The following is a 17203-nucleotide window of genomic DNA, read 5'->3' as shown; positions in this document are numbered from 1 at the left end:
CACCTTGCTGATCTTTTGCTGGTGGATCTGGAGATGTAAGGTTGTGTTACAAATATCCTTCTTTGAAATAGTAGCCCTTTTGCTATTGATATGAATGATTGGACTTCAAAGAGAAAGGAGAGACACAGAAATAATATTTATTGACCATTGACTTGGATGTACACATAAATTATGCCACAAAAAAAGAAGGAAAAGCAAGTTCCTGGTCTATACTGCAAAAAGGGCATTAAATTTAGTTCGCTTGGGTTAACTGTAGCATCTCTGTCTACAGTATTAGGATTGGATCTGTAACAGAACAAAGTCAACAATGGAGTTCAATGCTCAACTTTGTTTTCCATATTACAAAAAGAAAAAAATAAGAAGCAAGTTCTCGGATTAATCCACAAAAGCATTATACAGAAATTGCAGATTGAGCTGTTGCTTGACTGTCTGCTCCAAAATAATAGTGAGAAACAAAGGCTCATCTACATTATGAGGATAGGACAGTATAGTATCTGAAATGAAAGGAGGTCATGGGATTAATACAGGATAGGACAATATTGGTGTTGAATTTTAGTAGCAGAGACTTTGATGCAGCTTCCGCACATCCACTTGGTAATAAGATAAGAAGCAATATATAAATCTGGGCAAGCTGGAACCACCAAACAAGCAAGTGGGATTTTAAAAATAAGCTTATGTATCAGCTTGAAAAATTCAACCTGTTAATTGGTATGAATTGAATACTCAAACAATGAAAACCAGCAACTCTCCAGTCATTTAGCTCTTGTTTTCAGGCTGAGACTTGGGGGAGGAGTTGTTGAGCTAAAGAAGATCATGGCAGTGGTGTTGGCCTTTCTCCAAGCACTGTGCCAGAGGTTACAGTCCACCATTGCAGCAAGTGATCAGCTTCCACTTGGTGTTGTCAAGGAGCTACAGAGACTTCTCAAAGCCTTTCTAGCAATTCAAGAAACTACACTTGAAGCTGCTGAGAAGAAGCAGAGAAAGACCAAGGCCATGAGAACCTGGCTCTGTGAGCTCCAAGAAGTTGCATATGATGCTGATGACTTATTAGACTGCTCGGTTCTCAAAGATCAAGAACCTGAAGTTGATGCCAATGGCATGGAGGTGGTAGACCGGCGCTGCTGTCTTATCTTCAACTGTGGCCAAGAACACCCTGCCACACAAACAGAGCTCATCATGATCCAAGACATCCGGAGGAGAGTACAAAAGTTAATAAGAAAGAAGCCTTTTTCTCTTCATCTTCATCTACAACAATCAAGCAGCCTCATGAGTAATGAAGTTGAATCAATAGAAGCCACAAATCCAAACTCAGGAGAGTTTGTGAGAGATGAAGATAAAGAGAAGTTGGTCCAGTTGTTGAAATCTGATGAATCTTCTCAGGTGTATCTTTCTCTCGTAGCCATTGTTGGCAGGGAGGGTGTAGGAAAGACAACTCTTGCACGGATTGTCTATAATGATGACAAGGAAGTGACAAGCTATTTCAACCTTAAGCTGTGGGTTACACTTACAGCATCCGAAAATCTATGACAGTGAGAGCCTATCAGCATCCATTTTGTCTTCAGCTGAAAGTAGAACACAAGAAGATTTTGATGCTCAATTGGTTTCAGGGCGGTTTCTGCTCATCTTGGATGATGTGCAGAATGAAAAGATTGAATGGGAGGCGGTGTGGGAGAAGTTGCAGCTTGCACAAGTTGGCAGCAAGATATTGATCACCACTGAGAATGAAGAGTTCGTTAATAAGATGAGATTGCCATCAAGTAGCTACCATTTGAAAGGCCTGTCACCTGGAGACTGCTGGTCTCTGTTCAGACAATGTTCAAATCTCGAAGCTGCTGCATCCAACCAGAATATCACACAGCTGGATGAAGTTGGCATGAAGATTGCAGCAAAGTTGGAGGGGCTTCCACTCTCTGCCCGGTTACTTGGATCTGTCTTATATTCTAATGTCAACTTTAATGACTGGAAGATGATCTTGAATGCTGATATTTGGAAGTCTAAACCTCAAGAATTGCACAGCATTCCTCCTGCTCTGTGGCTGAGCTATCAGCGCCTGCCGCCGCAGATCAAGCAATGTTTTTCATACTGTTCTATTGTCCCTCAGGATCACAAGTTCAACAAGGATAATTTAATTCAAATGTGGATGGCCGAAGGCCTGATTCAACCTCAACCAGGAATACGGATCGAGGATACCGGGAATCAGTATTTCATTCATCTCATACAAAGATCATTGTTACAGAGTTCCGAGGGTGATTACATGATGCACAGTTTGGTTCACAGGTTAGCAATGGCTGTCACTTTGGATGAATCACTTTGCTTATCAGGCACTGATAAATCCTGCAACCGACGTGAAAGGGTGCGTTTACGCCATTTATCAATCCAATCTGATACTCTAGAGATGTCAGAAATTTTGGATTCGGGCATGCTCAATAAACTGCGCACACTTCTCTTTTACCGAACAATTAGCTCTAGTTTTGAATATCATGCTCTGTTTGCAAAGTTGAAGTGTGTAAGGGTGATCTGTTTGAGTGACAGAAGATTAAGCAATTTGCCTGAATCAATTGGAAGCTTGAAACAGCTCAGATACCTAGATGTTTCTGAGACTGCTATTTCCACTGTACCAGATGAGTTGTGTAGCCTACAAAATTTGCAGACTCTGAAGTTGAGCATGTCATTCTCCATGGAACCTTTATCCAAGTGTATGTCAAATTTGGTTAATTTGCGGCATCTGAAAGGAGATAGTGATAACATCTCAAGAATTCACAAGCTTGGAAAGCTTGAATTGTTGCAGGAGCTGGAGGAATTCACTCTTATGACTGAAGATGGACACAGAATAGAAGAGCTCAAAGATATGAAACATCTCCGAGGTGTGCTTCGCATCTCACATCTTGAAACAGTGCGCACAGAAGAAGAGGCAAAGGGAGCCAAGATGAATGAGAAAGAGCACATCAGTGAAATTGGACCTATATTGGTGGGATAATGCAGAGGATGCAATTTCTGAAGAAGCTGATGATTCAGCTCTTGAAGGTCTTCAACCAGCAGATGATGAAATTTTTCAAGAAGCTGATGATTCAGCTCATGAAGATCTTCAACTAACAGAGGATAACATTTCTGAAGATACAGTTGATTCAGTTCTTGACAGTCCTCAACTAGCAGAGGACGACATTTCTGAACAATTCCATGATTTAGTTCCTGAAGGTCTTCAACCAGCAGAGGATGATATTTTTGAAAAATCAGATGATTCAGTTCTTGAAGGTCTTCAGCCACATCAAAACCTGAAAGAGCTGAAAATTTTAGGCTACAGTGGAGCCAAAACTCCGAGCTGGTTGCAAGATGGATATCTCACTAGTCTTGAAGCTTTAGACATTTTTTACTGCCGAAACATGGACCTTTCGACTTATCGAACAACTCCACCACCTTAAATCACTCAAAATACGATCTTTGAGCAAGTTGCAACAGCTAGGATGCGGCGTTTATGAATGGGGAAGGAGAAATCCATCATTTATTTCCTCGTCTTCGCATTCTTCATTTGGTCCAATGCTCTAATATGATGGAATTGATCTCCCTCCCAACAACATTAGAAGAGTTGATGTTGGAAAATGTGGGGCTAGCAGAGCTTCCTACATTGCATCAGAGCAAGAGTGCACCAACACCTTCATCATCATCACTCTTGTCTCTGCATATTTCAAAATGTCACAGATTAACAACTTTACAAACAGGGCTGCTAGGATACCAAAGCCAGCACCAACTCCGAGCTCTCGAGACTTTGATAATCGAAGGCTGTGGTGAGCTTGTTTATTTGCCGGATCATGGCTTCTCAGCCCTTGAGTCATTGAAGCTCTTGCACATTGAAAAATGCACCAAACTCAGATACAAGCCAGTGGCAAACTGCTCTGCTACACTTCCCTCATCACTTGCTGATTTGAAAATCATCGATTGTGCAGCTCTTACCAATGACTCATTCTTTATGGGGCTACAAAGGCTTCACTCACTGAGCTCCATGTTTATCAGAGGTGTGAGACTGGGCATCCAAGAAGGATATTCTCCACACAACCATGTCTTAAGTTCACTCCCCGGAGAATTGCTGCAACACTTGATGACACTAAAACAGCTTGCCATGCTCCAGTGCTATGAGCTTGAAAATCTTGGAATCCAATCACTTGTGTCTCTCAAGGAATTGTGCATCCAACACTGTCCTAATTTGGTTTCATGCTCGTCATCGGCTAATAACAATGAACCACTGCCTCTTGAATTTCTGCAGATTGAGCGTTCACCAATAGAGTTCATTAACAGGAAGCTGCTTGGAAGACTCACCTCATTAAGAGAGCTACAAATAGTGGGCATTATTATTGTAAGCTTCCCTGAAGAGATAAAGGACGGACTTCATTGCCTTAAATCCCTCAAAAAGCTGCATATACAAGGTTGTGCAAATCTCCAAAGCTTGCCTGATGAGCTTGCAAGCATTCCTCGTCTGGAAGAGCTATACATAACTGAATGCCGTGCCGTTAAATCTTTGCCGGAGATGCCTGCATCACTTGTCATGTTGGTCATTGATCATTGCCTCTCTTTAAGTGACAGATGCCAAAGAGGTGGTGCAGATTGGAACAAGATTGAGAACATCTTCTTTGTCCAAGTTTATGGCGTAAATGTCAAGGATCCTGCAAACTCCTAATTTCTCTGAATTGTATGATTAGGAAAAATATAGATTTCATAAGTTCAAAGTTGTGGTCATGCAAGTCAAAAATCTAAAACAGAAGAATTCTCAATTGAAATATTTTATATTTCAGTGACCAAAATAGGAAATTCTAGAAAGTTGAGTGACCAAACATTATTTGTGCCACATGGGTAACCAAAAATTTGCAGGTTTTGGTTACGCATGTGGCACAAATAATGTTTGGTCACTCAATTTTCTAGAATTTTCTATTTTGGTCACTGAAATATAAAATATTTCAATTGGATCACCTATTTTACCTTGAAACAATGTCCAAATGAACCGCTGACGTGGCATGCCAAGTTAATGACGTGGAAAGCTAATGCTGACGTGGAACACCACATCCGGAGCATGAGGGCTAGGGTATTGCCAAGTCAACAATAGGTAACAGCTGGCAGGTGAGATGGCAGTCCATGTCAGCATCATCGTAACACCGTTGGCGTGAGTGACTTAATAAGAAGAAAACTTTAACGTCAATGACCCAATTAAATTTTTTTTTAAGTTAAGTGACCAAAATAGGAAAACCTAAAAACTTGAGTGACCAAACAAGCAGTTTACCCTACAATTTAAGATGAAGCATTGCCTCATCCATTTTGAATTGTTTCATGCATGTTATTGGCTTTTCTAGGGCCCCGACTTCTAGGTAGGATCTTTGGGTTGGTTGGGACTCAGGCACTGTTTTTCTTGCTCTCTTTTAACTAGAGCTATATTTGGTAATTTTTTTAAAAAAAAAGATAGATAAACCATTTCCATTAAAACTGAAACAAAAAAGTACACGACCATTCATGCAAACAGCAATGGAGGAAACAAAAGAAGAGTCATTTGGCAAATTTGAATAAAAAAAATTCATGCATTTTTAATTGTATTCTTTATTCCTGAAAATTTGTCATATGTTTCTTTTTTGGGTCAATGCAGCTCCAACCTCCAAAAGACCGAAATTGGAGGATTTTCATCAGCCATTAGAACTACATTCAATTCATAGAGTCCTCTCAGCGCATCGAGCGCAACCCTGACGATGGTCATGACTCATCCACCTGCTAATCCTCTTGCATTCTCCTGTTACGCCCATTAGGGGATCTCTTTTCCCCTGGGGATCATTTTGTTTTGTCGCTCGGTCTGTTGTAGTTTATCCCTGCCGTGTGTCTTACCATTTCCTGTGGTCTCATTTGTGTTTATTGAGTCTGGTGTCTAGTCTGTGGTTTCAAGTTTTTGGGTTTGTAAACCACTACTTGTGGTTTGTTTTTTTGGTTTTTTGGCTTTTGTCCTTTGTTCTATTTCTCCTTCCCATGTTTGTATTTCTCTTTGTCAGGTCTTTCTCTATTTTTGATGCATTGTGATTTATCTATTTTTTTTAAAAAAAATTTAAGTTGGCTTATATATATGAGGTGGATAAACCATAAACTTTACAAATAAAATTCGAGTACAAACTGAGAAATTACAAAAGAAAAACGAGATGATAGAGTACAAGTAAAGAGAAGAAACAAAAAGTAAGAGTTCAAAACACTATACAACACATATCACCCTAATAGAATAGAAGGAAGGTGATAAGTTAAAAAAAAATATATATTAATCTATGTTTTAGCCACTAACCGTATCGCTAGTGGCACTTGCATCGCCAGTTTTTGAACGAGGCTCCTTGGCTTTGTTTGGTTGGGGGAGTGGGGAGAGGTGAGGGAGTGGTTGTTTGGTTGGGGGAGTGAAGGGGGATGAGAGGGGGTGAGGAGGGGTGCCTCACCTCTCCTCACCCCTCATAACCCACTCCCCAAATTGGGGTCTTTTGGGGGAGTGGGTGTTTATTATTTATTTTTATTTTTTTAAATAATGCAAAATACCAATAATACCCTTCACATATTTGTATAATTCCCATTATATCCTACTTATTAAAACCCTACCTTTCTCATTTTTATTAAATATGAAAAAAATGGGGTATGTTTTTCAAGTATGTTTTCACCATTCTCGGTAAGTTTATGAAAAATATGACAAAAATAGGGTATGTTTGAATGATTATTAGGTGTTCACATTTTAACCAATATTTGTCAATTATAATAAAGATGTTGTCTCCTCATAATTTTTTTTAAAAAAAATATTTTTCCCTAATTATTGTATTATATATATATATATGTTTTATAATGTTTTTCATATATTATATATTGTGTTATTATTATTATTCTACAATTAATTATTATATATATATTATTACCTATTTTATTGTAAAAAGATAAAATAGTCAAATACACATTACACTCTTTCTCTCTCTTCCCCACTCTTCTTTTCAACCAAACAAAAAAAATATAAAATACTCCTCCAAACTCCTCCATGAACCAAACACAATATTTTCTCAAACCCTCCATACTCGTTCCCTCCTCACTTTCCCTCTGAATCAAACAGGGGGTAAGCCAATTTAAACTTTGTATACAGTTCAAGATGGTTTATATCTAAAATGGTTTTTTTGTTTTTGTAATTTTTATTTTTGTATCATAGTGAAAGTTTTGTTGGACTCTGGTGGGCATAGGTCACTGGCGAACTAAGAGCGGACATATGAGGCATATGGATCAATATTATTGAATAAAGACAAAAATAAAAATAAAAATAATAATATATGATTTTAAATATGATTTAACAAATAATAATAATAATAATAATAATAATAATAATAATCGCTTTGAATAGAAATATTGTGACAGCGGCACATGTGGATGTTGTAATTTCTAAGTACTAGATGTGTAGCCTTGTGCTGTTTTATGTTGATTGAAGAGAAAATCAATGGACCATCTTGTTTCTCTTGGTCGTTTGTCTGACAAGCTGTTTGGAATCCCAAGTCATTTTAATTATTTCTTTTGTCTGCCCAAAGATTTATTTCAAATCATATTTTTATTTAAATTTACTTTTATTGTTTTTTTTCTTCATCCATCATTATCAGTTTTTGACCAGTGGTTTTTTAAAAGCATATAAAAATTTAAATTGAAAATTATTTATGTAAGCAACTTGAACTAATCTTTGTAGGTTATTTTTTTATATTTTTTTAAATAAAAAACATACCAAGTAATTGAGAAAGACAAACAAAAATCTACAACACTAGTTTTTTTATTTTTTATTTTTGACTTTAACTGGTTAATTTTTTTTAAAAAAATATTGCCTTAAATAAATAGATTTCTTTTAGTATGTATTTTTTTTTAATATATAAGAATTTAAAATCGAAATTATTTATTTAAGCAATCAAGCCTTTTACACATATCAACCATTGAAACCGTGATACTTTTTATTTTTATTTATTTATTTTTTTTTTTGAAAAAGGTGGATAAACCACTTCAATTAAAAGAAAAAAACGGTAGCAAGAGACATCACCCGAGAGGAAGAAAAGAGCGATAAAAACCAAACCCACACACCCAAAACAAAACAAACCACAAGAAGTGGCAACCACATACAACCCCAGCAAGCACCAAAACGGCAGAGGAGACCTCCACCAGAGATCAGGACACCCCACCAACTAACCCGTGAATGGCTCCTGGATCCCATCAGCTGGCATGTCGCCACCTGAATCCTCCTCACGTGCATCTAGAACTCCAGACTGCGATGAATGGCCGACGTCGCGAAGTCAAGCTTCTCCCGAGTACCCTCAGGTGCTGAAGAGAACCAGAATAAGAGCAGGTGATCAATTTTGTACAGAATAGCGTCAGAAGACATGGTAATAGCATTAAAAATGCAAGCATTCCTAGCAAGCCAAATCGACCACACAATTGCTTTGACAATAAGATCCCCGGTCAACCGGCATGTCGGTCTGACCGCAGCACGCCAATCGCCCCAAACAGCAATCCGGTCCCTCGGGGCATCCGGAAGCTGGCACAGGCGAGTAAAATACCCCCAAATATGTCTAGCAAATGAGCACTGAAAAAAGAGATGATCCATAGTTTCAATTGCCAAGTGACACAAGACACACGTCGCAGTAGGAAGCCGATTGCATCTCCTACGTTCAAGGTTGTCCATGGTGAGAACCTTATTTTGTCACACCAGCCAATTGAAGAGATTGATACTTTTTATTTCATTCAATGTGGTCCAACACTTCAAACATATTTGCAGAATTTGATTGGCTCTCGTTGAGATTATTTTATTTTTTTACTCAATATTCATTTTTGTTTGTTTTCTCGTATTTTAAAATTACTGCAGCATCTTAAAATTATTTCGGATTTGGATATAAAATAGTTGGATTAAAACTTATATCTCTCACTTATAAAAAAAAAATTTCAGAAGTATAAAGTCAGTGGTTAATTGATGTTGTTAAAGGCATAATAGAAGCAAAGTAGAAATGCATGGAAATGTAAAAGCGCATAAAATCAAGTCAAACCACTAGTAATATTGTAAATTTAAGATACAATCCCTTAATAAAGAGAAAGAGCTATATAATATTTGCTAGATCTAGCAATTAAAAAATATCATATATGATTTATCCACTTTTTTTTTCAAAAAAAATTTACCCACTTTTTTTTTTCAAAAAAAATATATACAATCCCTTATTTGGTCCTTAGATTACTCATTTAGTCTTCAAATTTAAGCTTAACTATCAACATATATTATTTCAATTAAGAAATGTCAATCCACCAACAAACACACTAGTTTTTCTTTCCGGTAAATTTTATTTATTAAAAAAATATTAAAAATAATAAAATAAAAAACTAATTATTTAATTATACTAGCTAATGGTATTTGAATTCTTCCCAATCTCCAGTGACCTTTCTACACTCCCATTATCTCAATAACTAACTCTCGTCACCTCCAACCAACCATCAAGTAGTATATTAGTAGTTAGGTCCTCATTAAAATCCTTCATAAAATAGTGATAATTTGAATCATGATGAAGGCACAATTTTTGAAATGTAAATAGTGATTATGTGCGGATGGTCTCACTGTCCATTTTGTTTATTTTTTTTCTTTAATAATATTTTAATAAGAAGTGATATTAAATGAAAAAACTAACATCTATGAGCGAATGGACTGATATTTCTATAAATGTAATAATATTCAAATAAAAAATTAAAAGGTAATCAAAGTGAATTGGAGAGACAAAATAAAGAATTATACTTGAATTTAATAGTTTATCATACCCATGAAACATAATTAATTTTTTAAAAACAAAAAACCCTTCATTTTGTTAAATTTATTAAAAAAAAACCCCTCCTTCCCTATTTGTTTATAGCTTAATATAAAAGCTATCAAGCATCAGCTTCAAATCAAGTTAAAATGATGGAATTTAATAAATAATAAAAATAAACATTTGTTTTTCTCTATATTTATTATTTACATCTCTCCGTTCCATTTCGTGTGATTTCAAACCCTAGAAGGGTTTTTCCTCCGAGCTCGCATCAATGGCGTTCTGGTGGCCATTGATCGTGCTTGCCCTCGCCTACGCCATCTGTCGCTTCCTCCTCATGCTCATCCCCCCAAACGTCCCCTCCATTGAGGTTGACGCCTCCGATGGTACTACTTCTGGCTTTTTATTCTCCTTTTTTCTTTGATTTTTTGGGTATATTTTCTTGTGTGTTGAGGAGCTTGGATTTGTTGCCAGTGCTGGATGATGGAAGTCAGACCAAGGAGAACAGCTACATTTATGTGAGTAACACTGAAGGATTGCTTGATTTTCTTGATTTCTTGCTTGGTTTTGAGAAATGTGGTTATTTCTGGCTGTTGATTTGATGTAGATACCGAGGAAGGGGAAACTGGCGCAGAGTGATAAGGTTCAGTGCTACGAACCGGCGACGATGAAGTATTTGGGGTATTTCCCGGCACTGACTCCTGATGAGGTTAGTGATAGTGAATCTTTGTTCACAGGTGTTAGATCATAGGTTCATGTTTTTCTTTGTTAGTTCTTGATGGGAGTTCTTAAATGAGTGGTTTTCCTAGTTTTTGTTTCATGGTTGTGATTGATTACTATCTTCTGCATTTGGAAAGAATAATTCATTTGCTTAAATGTTGGAGCTGATTTTACTTGGAATAGAAGGATCAATGGAAAATATTTTGAGTGGCATTTGGGCAACAGGGGAAGGGATCCAAGAATATGGATTTCGGCAAAAATGGGGGAGGGAGATCAAAGTATCTTGGAGTAAATTTACTTCTGTTAATCCCTTGCCCAAGCAAGCACAATTTTGGGAAAAGGGAGGCTGAGGATGTATGGGGATATGAGAGTTAGACTTTATTTGGCATTTTGACACTGGTGGAAATTCTGGTTTTATTGGCCATTTTGATGTTAGGCATACACATTGCTTGATATCTAACGATAGAATGTATAGGAGTTCTTTAAGTTCAGAACTGGTTCATCTGTACTTCTAGTTCAAGTTCTAGTTCATGTATTAGATGAAAGACATTAGAAGGTGAAATTGATAATTCGCCATGCCTATAGCAGTCATAGCATAAGCAATAGTGATTGTTCTGTGCTGGGTGTTTTCCATTGACCACAAAGTTTGTAATCTTTGCTCCTATAGTGTTGTTTCATTTTTCCAACTCTATTACTTAATGTCTTTCAGAGATCTGGATTTCACTTACAATCATTTGTTGTATTAATTTGATCAGGTCAAGGAACATGTAGCACAAGCAAGGAAGGCACAAAAGGAATGGGCAAAAAGTACTTTCCGTCAAAGGCGACAATTTTTGCGTATCCTACTGAAGTACATCATTGAACATCAAGAGCTTATATGCGAGTGAGAACAACACCTTATGAAGTGGCAATTTTATTGGGTTTGAACTTTCATTTGCGTGTTACCAATGCCTTTGAAGAGCAGAGAAATATCTTGTATGCCTTTTATAGTGATCCTTATCTTAAAAGTTTAAAGAATAACATGTTTATGTGAACCATACCAAGGGAATCACTGTTTGTTTGATGATATGACCTATCATAATTTTCTTTAACTACAAGCTCAACCTGAAGGGAGAAATGGATAGTTAACAAATTTACCACGATGCACATCTATTTACTGTTCATATTGTGCAGGATATCTTCTCGAGATACTGGAAAAACCATGGTAGATGCTTCTTTAGGTGAGATAATGACAACTTGTGAAAAGATCACATGGCTTATTTCAGAGGGAGAGAAATGGCTGAAGCCTGAATACAGGTCAGAGTCTTGGAAATAATAATAAGTTTTGGGTAATTATCCTTTTAACATGTGACACCTACATTTTTTTTATCTTTCCTTTTTTTTTTGCTAATTTCTTTGATAACTTGATTGCCCAAATCATTAACATTGTATGAACTTTGTATATGGTTGAAATTTTTCTGCACAATAGGACGCCAACTATGGCTTTGTACAGACTTGTGCTAATTGATGAATTATGCTAAGAAATTTTGGCACCATTAACATTGTATGAACTTTGTATATGGTTGAAATTTTTATCCACAATCGGATGCCAATTATGGCTTTGTACAGACTTGTGCTAATTGATGAATTATGCTAAGAAATTTTAGCACCATTAACATTGTATGAACTTTGTATATGGTTGAATTTTTCTCCACAATAGGACGCCAATTATGGCTTTGTACAAACTTGTGCTAATTGATGAATTATGCTAAGAAATTTTGGCACTTTAAAATAATCTGTCTTGTTTGACTTCTGAGCCCCATGCTATCATATAATAGGTTGGCTGCATTGTAAAATCTGATATAGGTGAGCTGCATGTTGGCACTTCTTTAAAAAGTATAACTCATACGATAAAAGGCAAATATGTGGCTCTTCCGAAATAGTATTGTTTTTTTATCTAAAATTTAAAAGACATCCCATTCTGCATCCAGCTTACTTGACTCAGAATTTGCATTTACATGTGAATTTGTATGACTATTTGCCACTAATTTTGCTGTGCATCATGAGGACATTATTTTATTTGCATGAGATGCAGGATTATCATTGTAGTTTTACAAGCATAGGATCTTGCTTTACTTGGGGGTTATTGTGAAAAAAATAGATCTATAATTTTGTGTTTATCATCTATGGTTTCAGATCAACTGGAAAATCAATGTTGCATAAGAGAGCAAGAGTAGAATTCCATCCTTTAGGAGTGATTGGGGCCATTGTGTCATGGAACTATCCATTTCACAACATTTTTAACCCAATGTTGGCGGCTGTGTTCTCAGGAAATGGTGCAGTGATAAAGGTAACTTCAAACTGCATCTGATCCCTGTTGCTGTTATATTCCTAGGTTGCTTGACTAATACTTGTGAACTGTTACTTTGTACAATTTATGTTTTCCAAATATTTTTGTTATCTTTTATAGCAAACTTGTATCAACTGGAGAATGATTTCATGTTTATTTTCAGGTTTCTGAGCATGCAAGTTGGTCTGGTTGTTTTTATCTGCGAATCATTCAGGCTGCTCTTGCTGCTGTCGGAGCTCCTTATAATCTGGTACATGTGATAACAGGGTAAGCGACTTTGAAACCAATTGCATGAATTTGTTTTGCACAGCTATTATCTTGTGTTACCTTAAATGTTCACTATACTCATTATTGTTTGTACTTATGTGCTTTATTGACAGTTTTGCAGAGACTGGGCAAGCTCTTGTCTCATCGGTGGACAAAATTATTTTTGTTGGATCACCTGGTGTGGGAAGGATGGTATTGGCTCTTTTTGTTGATTTTTTCCATCTTAATTGATCACTATGTTTATCTTCATATGTGGAACTTGTTTGAGCTATGACCACAATCATGATTTTGATGTGGACACCTTTTTTCCCCCTTACATGTGACTATTTACATGTAGTGACTCTTTAGCGAGGAAAAATTTTGAAATTGAAGTTTGAAAGAGAGGGTGTATTCTTCCTCTATTAGGAAGGATGATGGTGGAATATTTTACTTTTGGCTCATTTGATGATGGGAAAATTACTTGTGTCATTTCACAACCTTATATTGCAGATCATGGAAAAGGCTTCAGAGACCTTAATACCGGTGACCCTTGAGCTTGGTGGAAAAGATGCATTTATTGTGTGTGAGGATGTTGATGTGAATCATGTATGTATTCTTTTATCTGTATAAGCTCTTTAGGTTATCATTCTAATACTTTTTGAAGCATATGATCATGCTAGCTGATCAATTTTATGGCAATCATGATCTTCTTTTACAGGTGGTGCAAATTGCAATCAGAGGTGCTTTACAATCTAGTGGACAAAACTGTGCTGGTGCTGAGCGATTTTATGTTCACCGGGACATTTATCCTACCTTTGTTACCCAAATTGTCAAACTCTTCAAATCAATATCAGTTGTAAGCAATTTTAATCCATTTTAAGTTTTCGTTGTTATAGAACTTTAAAACCAAAAGGATAAATCATATATATATGTGATATTGTTGATGATAATTTACCATGACAAAGCACAATCAGAAATGAAAACTTCACGGGACCTCTTTACTGAATTTTCTTTAGATTTACCCATTGATCATAAAATTCTCTCCTAATTGTTCTTGCTTAGGTTTGTTTGAAAGTTAGGATGCTGTCTAGCTTTTAGGACTGTTTGGTCTCCCCCTCGTATGTTTTATTTTTCATAATTTGATCCGTACATCTGAGGCAGTAAAAATGACTAGCTTTTAGCTGACTATCGTTTTGCATAAATATTTATTACTACCCTGCTAACATGCAAATTTTAGCTTCAAGTTAAACTGCTGTCTAGGTTATTATTCCACAAGGGCATTTGCAAATGAGTACCAGTAGATTTATATCTCGCCATCTTGCATGTAGGGCCCCCCACTAGCAGGTAGGTATGACATGGGCGCCATTTGTATGCAAGAACATGCTGATAAGCTTCAGAATCTTGTAAATGATGCCTTGGAGAAAGGCGCTGAGATCGCTGGTAGAGGAAGCTTTGGCAATCTGGGAGAAGACGCAGTTGATCAGTTCTTTCCTCCAACAATTATAGTGAATGTAAATCATACAATGAAACTGATGCAAGAAGAGGTACTCCCATACCTTTCCTTTGATTTCTTTGATAAATTCATCAGTTTAAATCAGACTCTGATGGTTTTTTTTTTGGAAGGCTTTCGGACCAATCATTCCAATCATGAAATTCAGTTCTGATGAAGAAGTTGTTGAACTTGCAAATGATTCAAATTATGGTCTTGGGTGTGCTGTGTTTTCTGGCAATCAAAAGCGTGCTATTAATATAGCTTCCCAGGTGCATTGTGGAGTTGCAGCGATCAATGATTTTGCATCAACTTACATGTGCCAGGTAATCTAATGTCTATTGATTAAAGTCAGTTTCATTTCATAGGCCAAATGACACTTCTCTCATAATTGTTTATATATGCATATATCTTGCTAAATAAATCACCCTTCAAATCTTCACTTGAATTGCTACTTGCAAGGAATTTATTATCCTTTCACAGGAGTTTATGTTGGTTGCTTTGATACAATAGATTATGGGGGGTTTTTTAATATGGAAATTTCCTTCATACAGTAGATTCCATGTGGTAGTCATTTCCTACCAGATAATGTAACTGTGTTATCTTATGTAGTTTCCTGTGTCTGTTCTTGCAAGTGTTGATGTTTGGCTCACATAATAGCAAAGCAACAACTCATGTCATAAATTATCCTTTTATTCTTTCCTACCTATAATGCAGTCCTTACCATTTGGAGGCGTAAAGCACAGTGGATTTGGAAGGTTTGCTGGAGTGGAAGGATTGCGAGCTTGCTGCCTTGTGAAATCCGTTGTTGTCGATAGATGGTGGCCTTACATTAAAACTGTGATTCCAAAACCCATCCAGGTCTGTCTGCCAAATCCTCAATTCTATGATTCCACATATTCTCTTTATTATATGCTGCACATTTTAATTCGCTTATTTCCGTTGGGCAGTACCCTGTTCCAGAGAATGGCTTTGAATTCCAGGAATCACTTGTTGAAGCTCTTTATGGTATGAATGTGTGGGATAGATTGAGGGCCCTGATCAATGTCCTTAAGATACTGTCTGAGCCGAATTCAGCCCCGGCCTCCTCCAAAAGAAGGTAATGAACAAGCAGAAACTTGATTAGCATTGGAATTGAAACGATGACGGTAATTATGTAATCCTCTAATCTGATACGGTACAGATTTTGATCGTCTTTTTGGCGGTGACTTGTTTTTTCTGCAAGTTCTCTGCTATCTATGATATACCCTGGAAATCCTTTCTATATTGAGTCACTTTCTCTCTCTGGAGAATGTCTTTCTTTGTTGCTGTGTTCTTGTTTCTTTTCCTTGTGGGGATAATGTTTTTTTTTTTCTTTTTACCTTAAAAAAATAAATTTTTATATAATTTATGAATAAAATTATTTGAGATACTTATATTCAAAAATTTCATAAGCTTTTGCGAAACCTAAAATTTAATAAAGTAACATTTGGTGCGGGTATTATTAATAAATCATAATGAAAATTTAAAATCATATTTTAATAGTTTTTTTTATATAAAATAAGAAGCAATATTAACAGTACCTTAAACAAAAAGGAAATTTCAGACATGATGCCAATATCAAACGATCCTTGGTTTACCAACGGCCTATTAGTTACTAACCGGGGTTACAAGGGGTTACTTCGCCGAAAACCCCAGTCACAAACACAGGAATTATTACTAATTTAAACAATATTTAATTTAATTTAATTTTAAAATTAATTTAAACTGAAACAATTAATTAAGTTAATAAAGTGTCTATATTAATTAAGCAATAGAATAGATTGGCATTTCAAAGCCAATAAAGTAATACCCTAGATGAAACGATGAATAGACCGGATAAGTGATTAATGAAAAAAACAATATCCTTGATAAAATGATGAATAGACTAGATAAGTAAATGATGAATAGATGAGATAAGTGATCAATGAAAATAATTGATTATTTTTTCTATGACCAATAATTTAAAAGTTTTTATAAAATTTTCATAAAAAATTTTATTTATTTTTATTTTTACCCTTCAATCCCATGTTATTATGTGATAATCGTAGGTTAAAATGGTAATTTAAAAAATTAAGTTAATGGTTATCAGTGTTACAAATATCTAGTTACTTTATTAAATATTTTTATAATAAAATATTAGATGAATTTGATGGTGAGTGGATACCACTTACTTTATTGCATTTTTAACTTACATATAAAACTTATTTTACACCAAACCAAATAACATTTTACATGTAAAATCAGTCATATTACATCTACTTACAGCTAACCAAACGGCTAGCCATAAGTGAAGTTACAATGTAAATTAAAATATTATATTTTAATTATAACTCAAGGTCAGTTCTAAAGATTGTTTCTGGTGGATCCATTGGTGGTGACTTATACAAGCAAGGCACAGTCAGCACCTTCTTTTGATTGGAAGGTGCTTTATATATTTTATATAACTTAAATATATAAATATTATGCGTGGCAATATCACATTATTATTTCGTTAAAAATCTAAAAAAACTACTTATTTTGTTGTTTTTAAAAACATATAAGCGGCTTAGTGTAAGTGGTCTCGTCAATCTTAATTATTGAATAGACAAATGCATTTCTTCGTAC

General features: G+C 35.8%; 4 protein-coding genes across 5 annotated transcripts; 3 read left to right on the top strand and 1 right to left on the bottom strand.

Moving 5' to 3' along the window:
- The first annotated feature begins 291 nt into the window (after positions 1-291).
- LOC120265467 (disease resistance protein RGA2-like) lies at positions 292-1701 on the top strand. 2 transcript variants are annotated; one of them, XM_039273393.1, is made up of 2 exons: positions 292-964; positions 1049-1701. In XM_039273393.1, the coding sequence occupies exons 1-2, from the start codon at positions 814-816 to the stop codon at positions 1525-1527; spliced, it is 630 nt and encodes a 209-aa protein (XP_039129327.1). In that variant the 5' UTR covers positions 292-813; the 3' UTR covers positions 1528-1701. The 2 variants fall into 2 exon arrangements, with proteins under 2 accessions (XP_039129327.1, XP_039129328.1); XM_039273394.1 differs by having other exon boundaries at positions 292-961; positions 1049-1699.
- A 40-nt stretch (positions 1702-1741) lies between these two features.
- Positions 1742-3419, top strand: LOC120264698 (putative disease resistance protein RGA4). Its single transcript, XM_039272519.1, has 2 exons — positions 1742-2864; positions 2983-3419. Exons 1-2 carry the CDS (start codon positions 1742-1744, stop codon positions 3417-3419), a joined length of 1560 nt encoding a protein of 519 aa, XP_039128453.1.
- Positions 3420-8263: 4844 nt separating this feature from the next.
- Positions 8264-8692, bottom strand: LOC120264696. The gene has a single exon (XM_039272518.1). It carries the CDS (start codon positions 8690-8692, stop codon positions 8264-8266), a length of 429 nt encoding a protein of 142 aa, XP_039128452.1.
- A 1319-nt stretch (positions 8693-10011) lies between these two features.
- On the top strand, positions 10012-15877 carry LOC120265568 (aldehyde dehydrogenase 22A1). The gene is made up of 14 exons (XM_039273507.1): positions 10012-10180; positions 10269-10312; positions 10402-10503; positions 11270-11397; positions 11688-11810; positions 12690-12843; positions 13007-13110; positions 13224-13302; positions 13600-13695; positions 13808-13945; positions 14418-14633; positions 14713-14904; positions 15296-15439; positions 15529-15877. Exons 1-14 carry the CDS (start codon positions 10069-10071, stop codon positions 15679-15681), a joined length of 1785 nt encoding a protein of 594 aa, XP_039129441.1. The 5' UTR covers positions 10012-10068; the 3' UTR covers positions 15682-15877.
- Positions 15878-17203: the final 1326 nt, after the last annotated feature.

The sequence above is a fragment of the Dioscorea cayenensis genome, chromosome 7, assembly GCF_009730915.1.
Source record: "Dioscorea cayenensis subsp. rotundata cultivar TDr96_F1 chromosome 7, TDr96_F1_v2_PseudoChromosome.rev07_lg8_w22 25.fasta, whole genome shotgun sequence".
In the NCBI taxonomy this organism is placed as follows: domain Eukaryota; kingdom Viridiplantae; phylum Streptophyta; class Magnoliopsida; order Dioscoreales; family Dioscoreaceae; genus Dioscorea; species Dioscorea cayenensis.
Note: the sequence above shows the minus strand (reverse complement) of the source record. Positions and strands in the feature narration are given on the sequence as shown.

Bases quoted from the DNA above. Each gene is read 5' to 3' on its own strand.
- LOC120264698 (XM_039272519.1), top strand. From the start codon at position 1,742: ATGAGATTGCCATCAAGTAGCTACCATTTGAAAGGCCTGTCACCTGGA. The intron at 2,865-2,982 runs GTGTGCTTCGCA...GGGATAATGCAG, and splicing joins AGATATGAAACATCTCCGAG to AGGATGCAATTTCTGAAGAA.
- LOC120265568 (XM_039273507.1), top strand. From the start codon at position 10,069: ATGGCGTTCTGGTGGCCATTGATCGTGCTTGCCCTCGCCTACGCCATC. The intron at 12,844-13,006 runs GTAACTTCAAAC...GTTTATTTTCAG, and splicing joins GAAATGGTGCAGTGATAAAG to GTTTCTGAGCATGCAAGTTG. The intron at 13,303-13,599 runs GTATTGGCTCTT...CTTATATTGCAG, and splicing joins CACCTGGTGTGGGAAGGATG to ATCATGGAAAAGGCTTCAGA.
- LOC120264696 (XM_039272518.1), bottom strand. From the start codon at position 8,692: ATGGACAACCTTGAACGTAGGAGATGCAATCGGCTTCCTACTGCGACG.
- LOC120265467 (XM_039273393.1), top strand. From the start codon at position 814: ATGGCAGTGGTGTTGGCCTTTCTCCAAGCACTGTGCCAGAGGTTACAG. The intron at 965-1,048 runs CTGAGAAGAAGC...CTGATGACTTAT, and splicing joins AGAAACTACACTTGAAGCTG to TAGACTGCTCGGTTCTCAAA.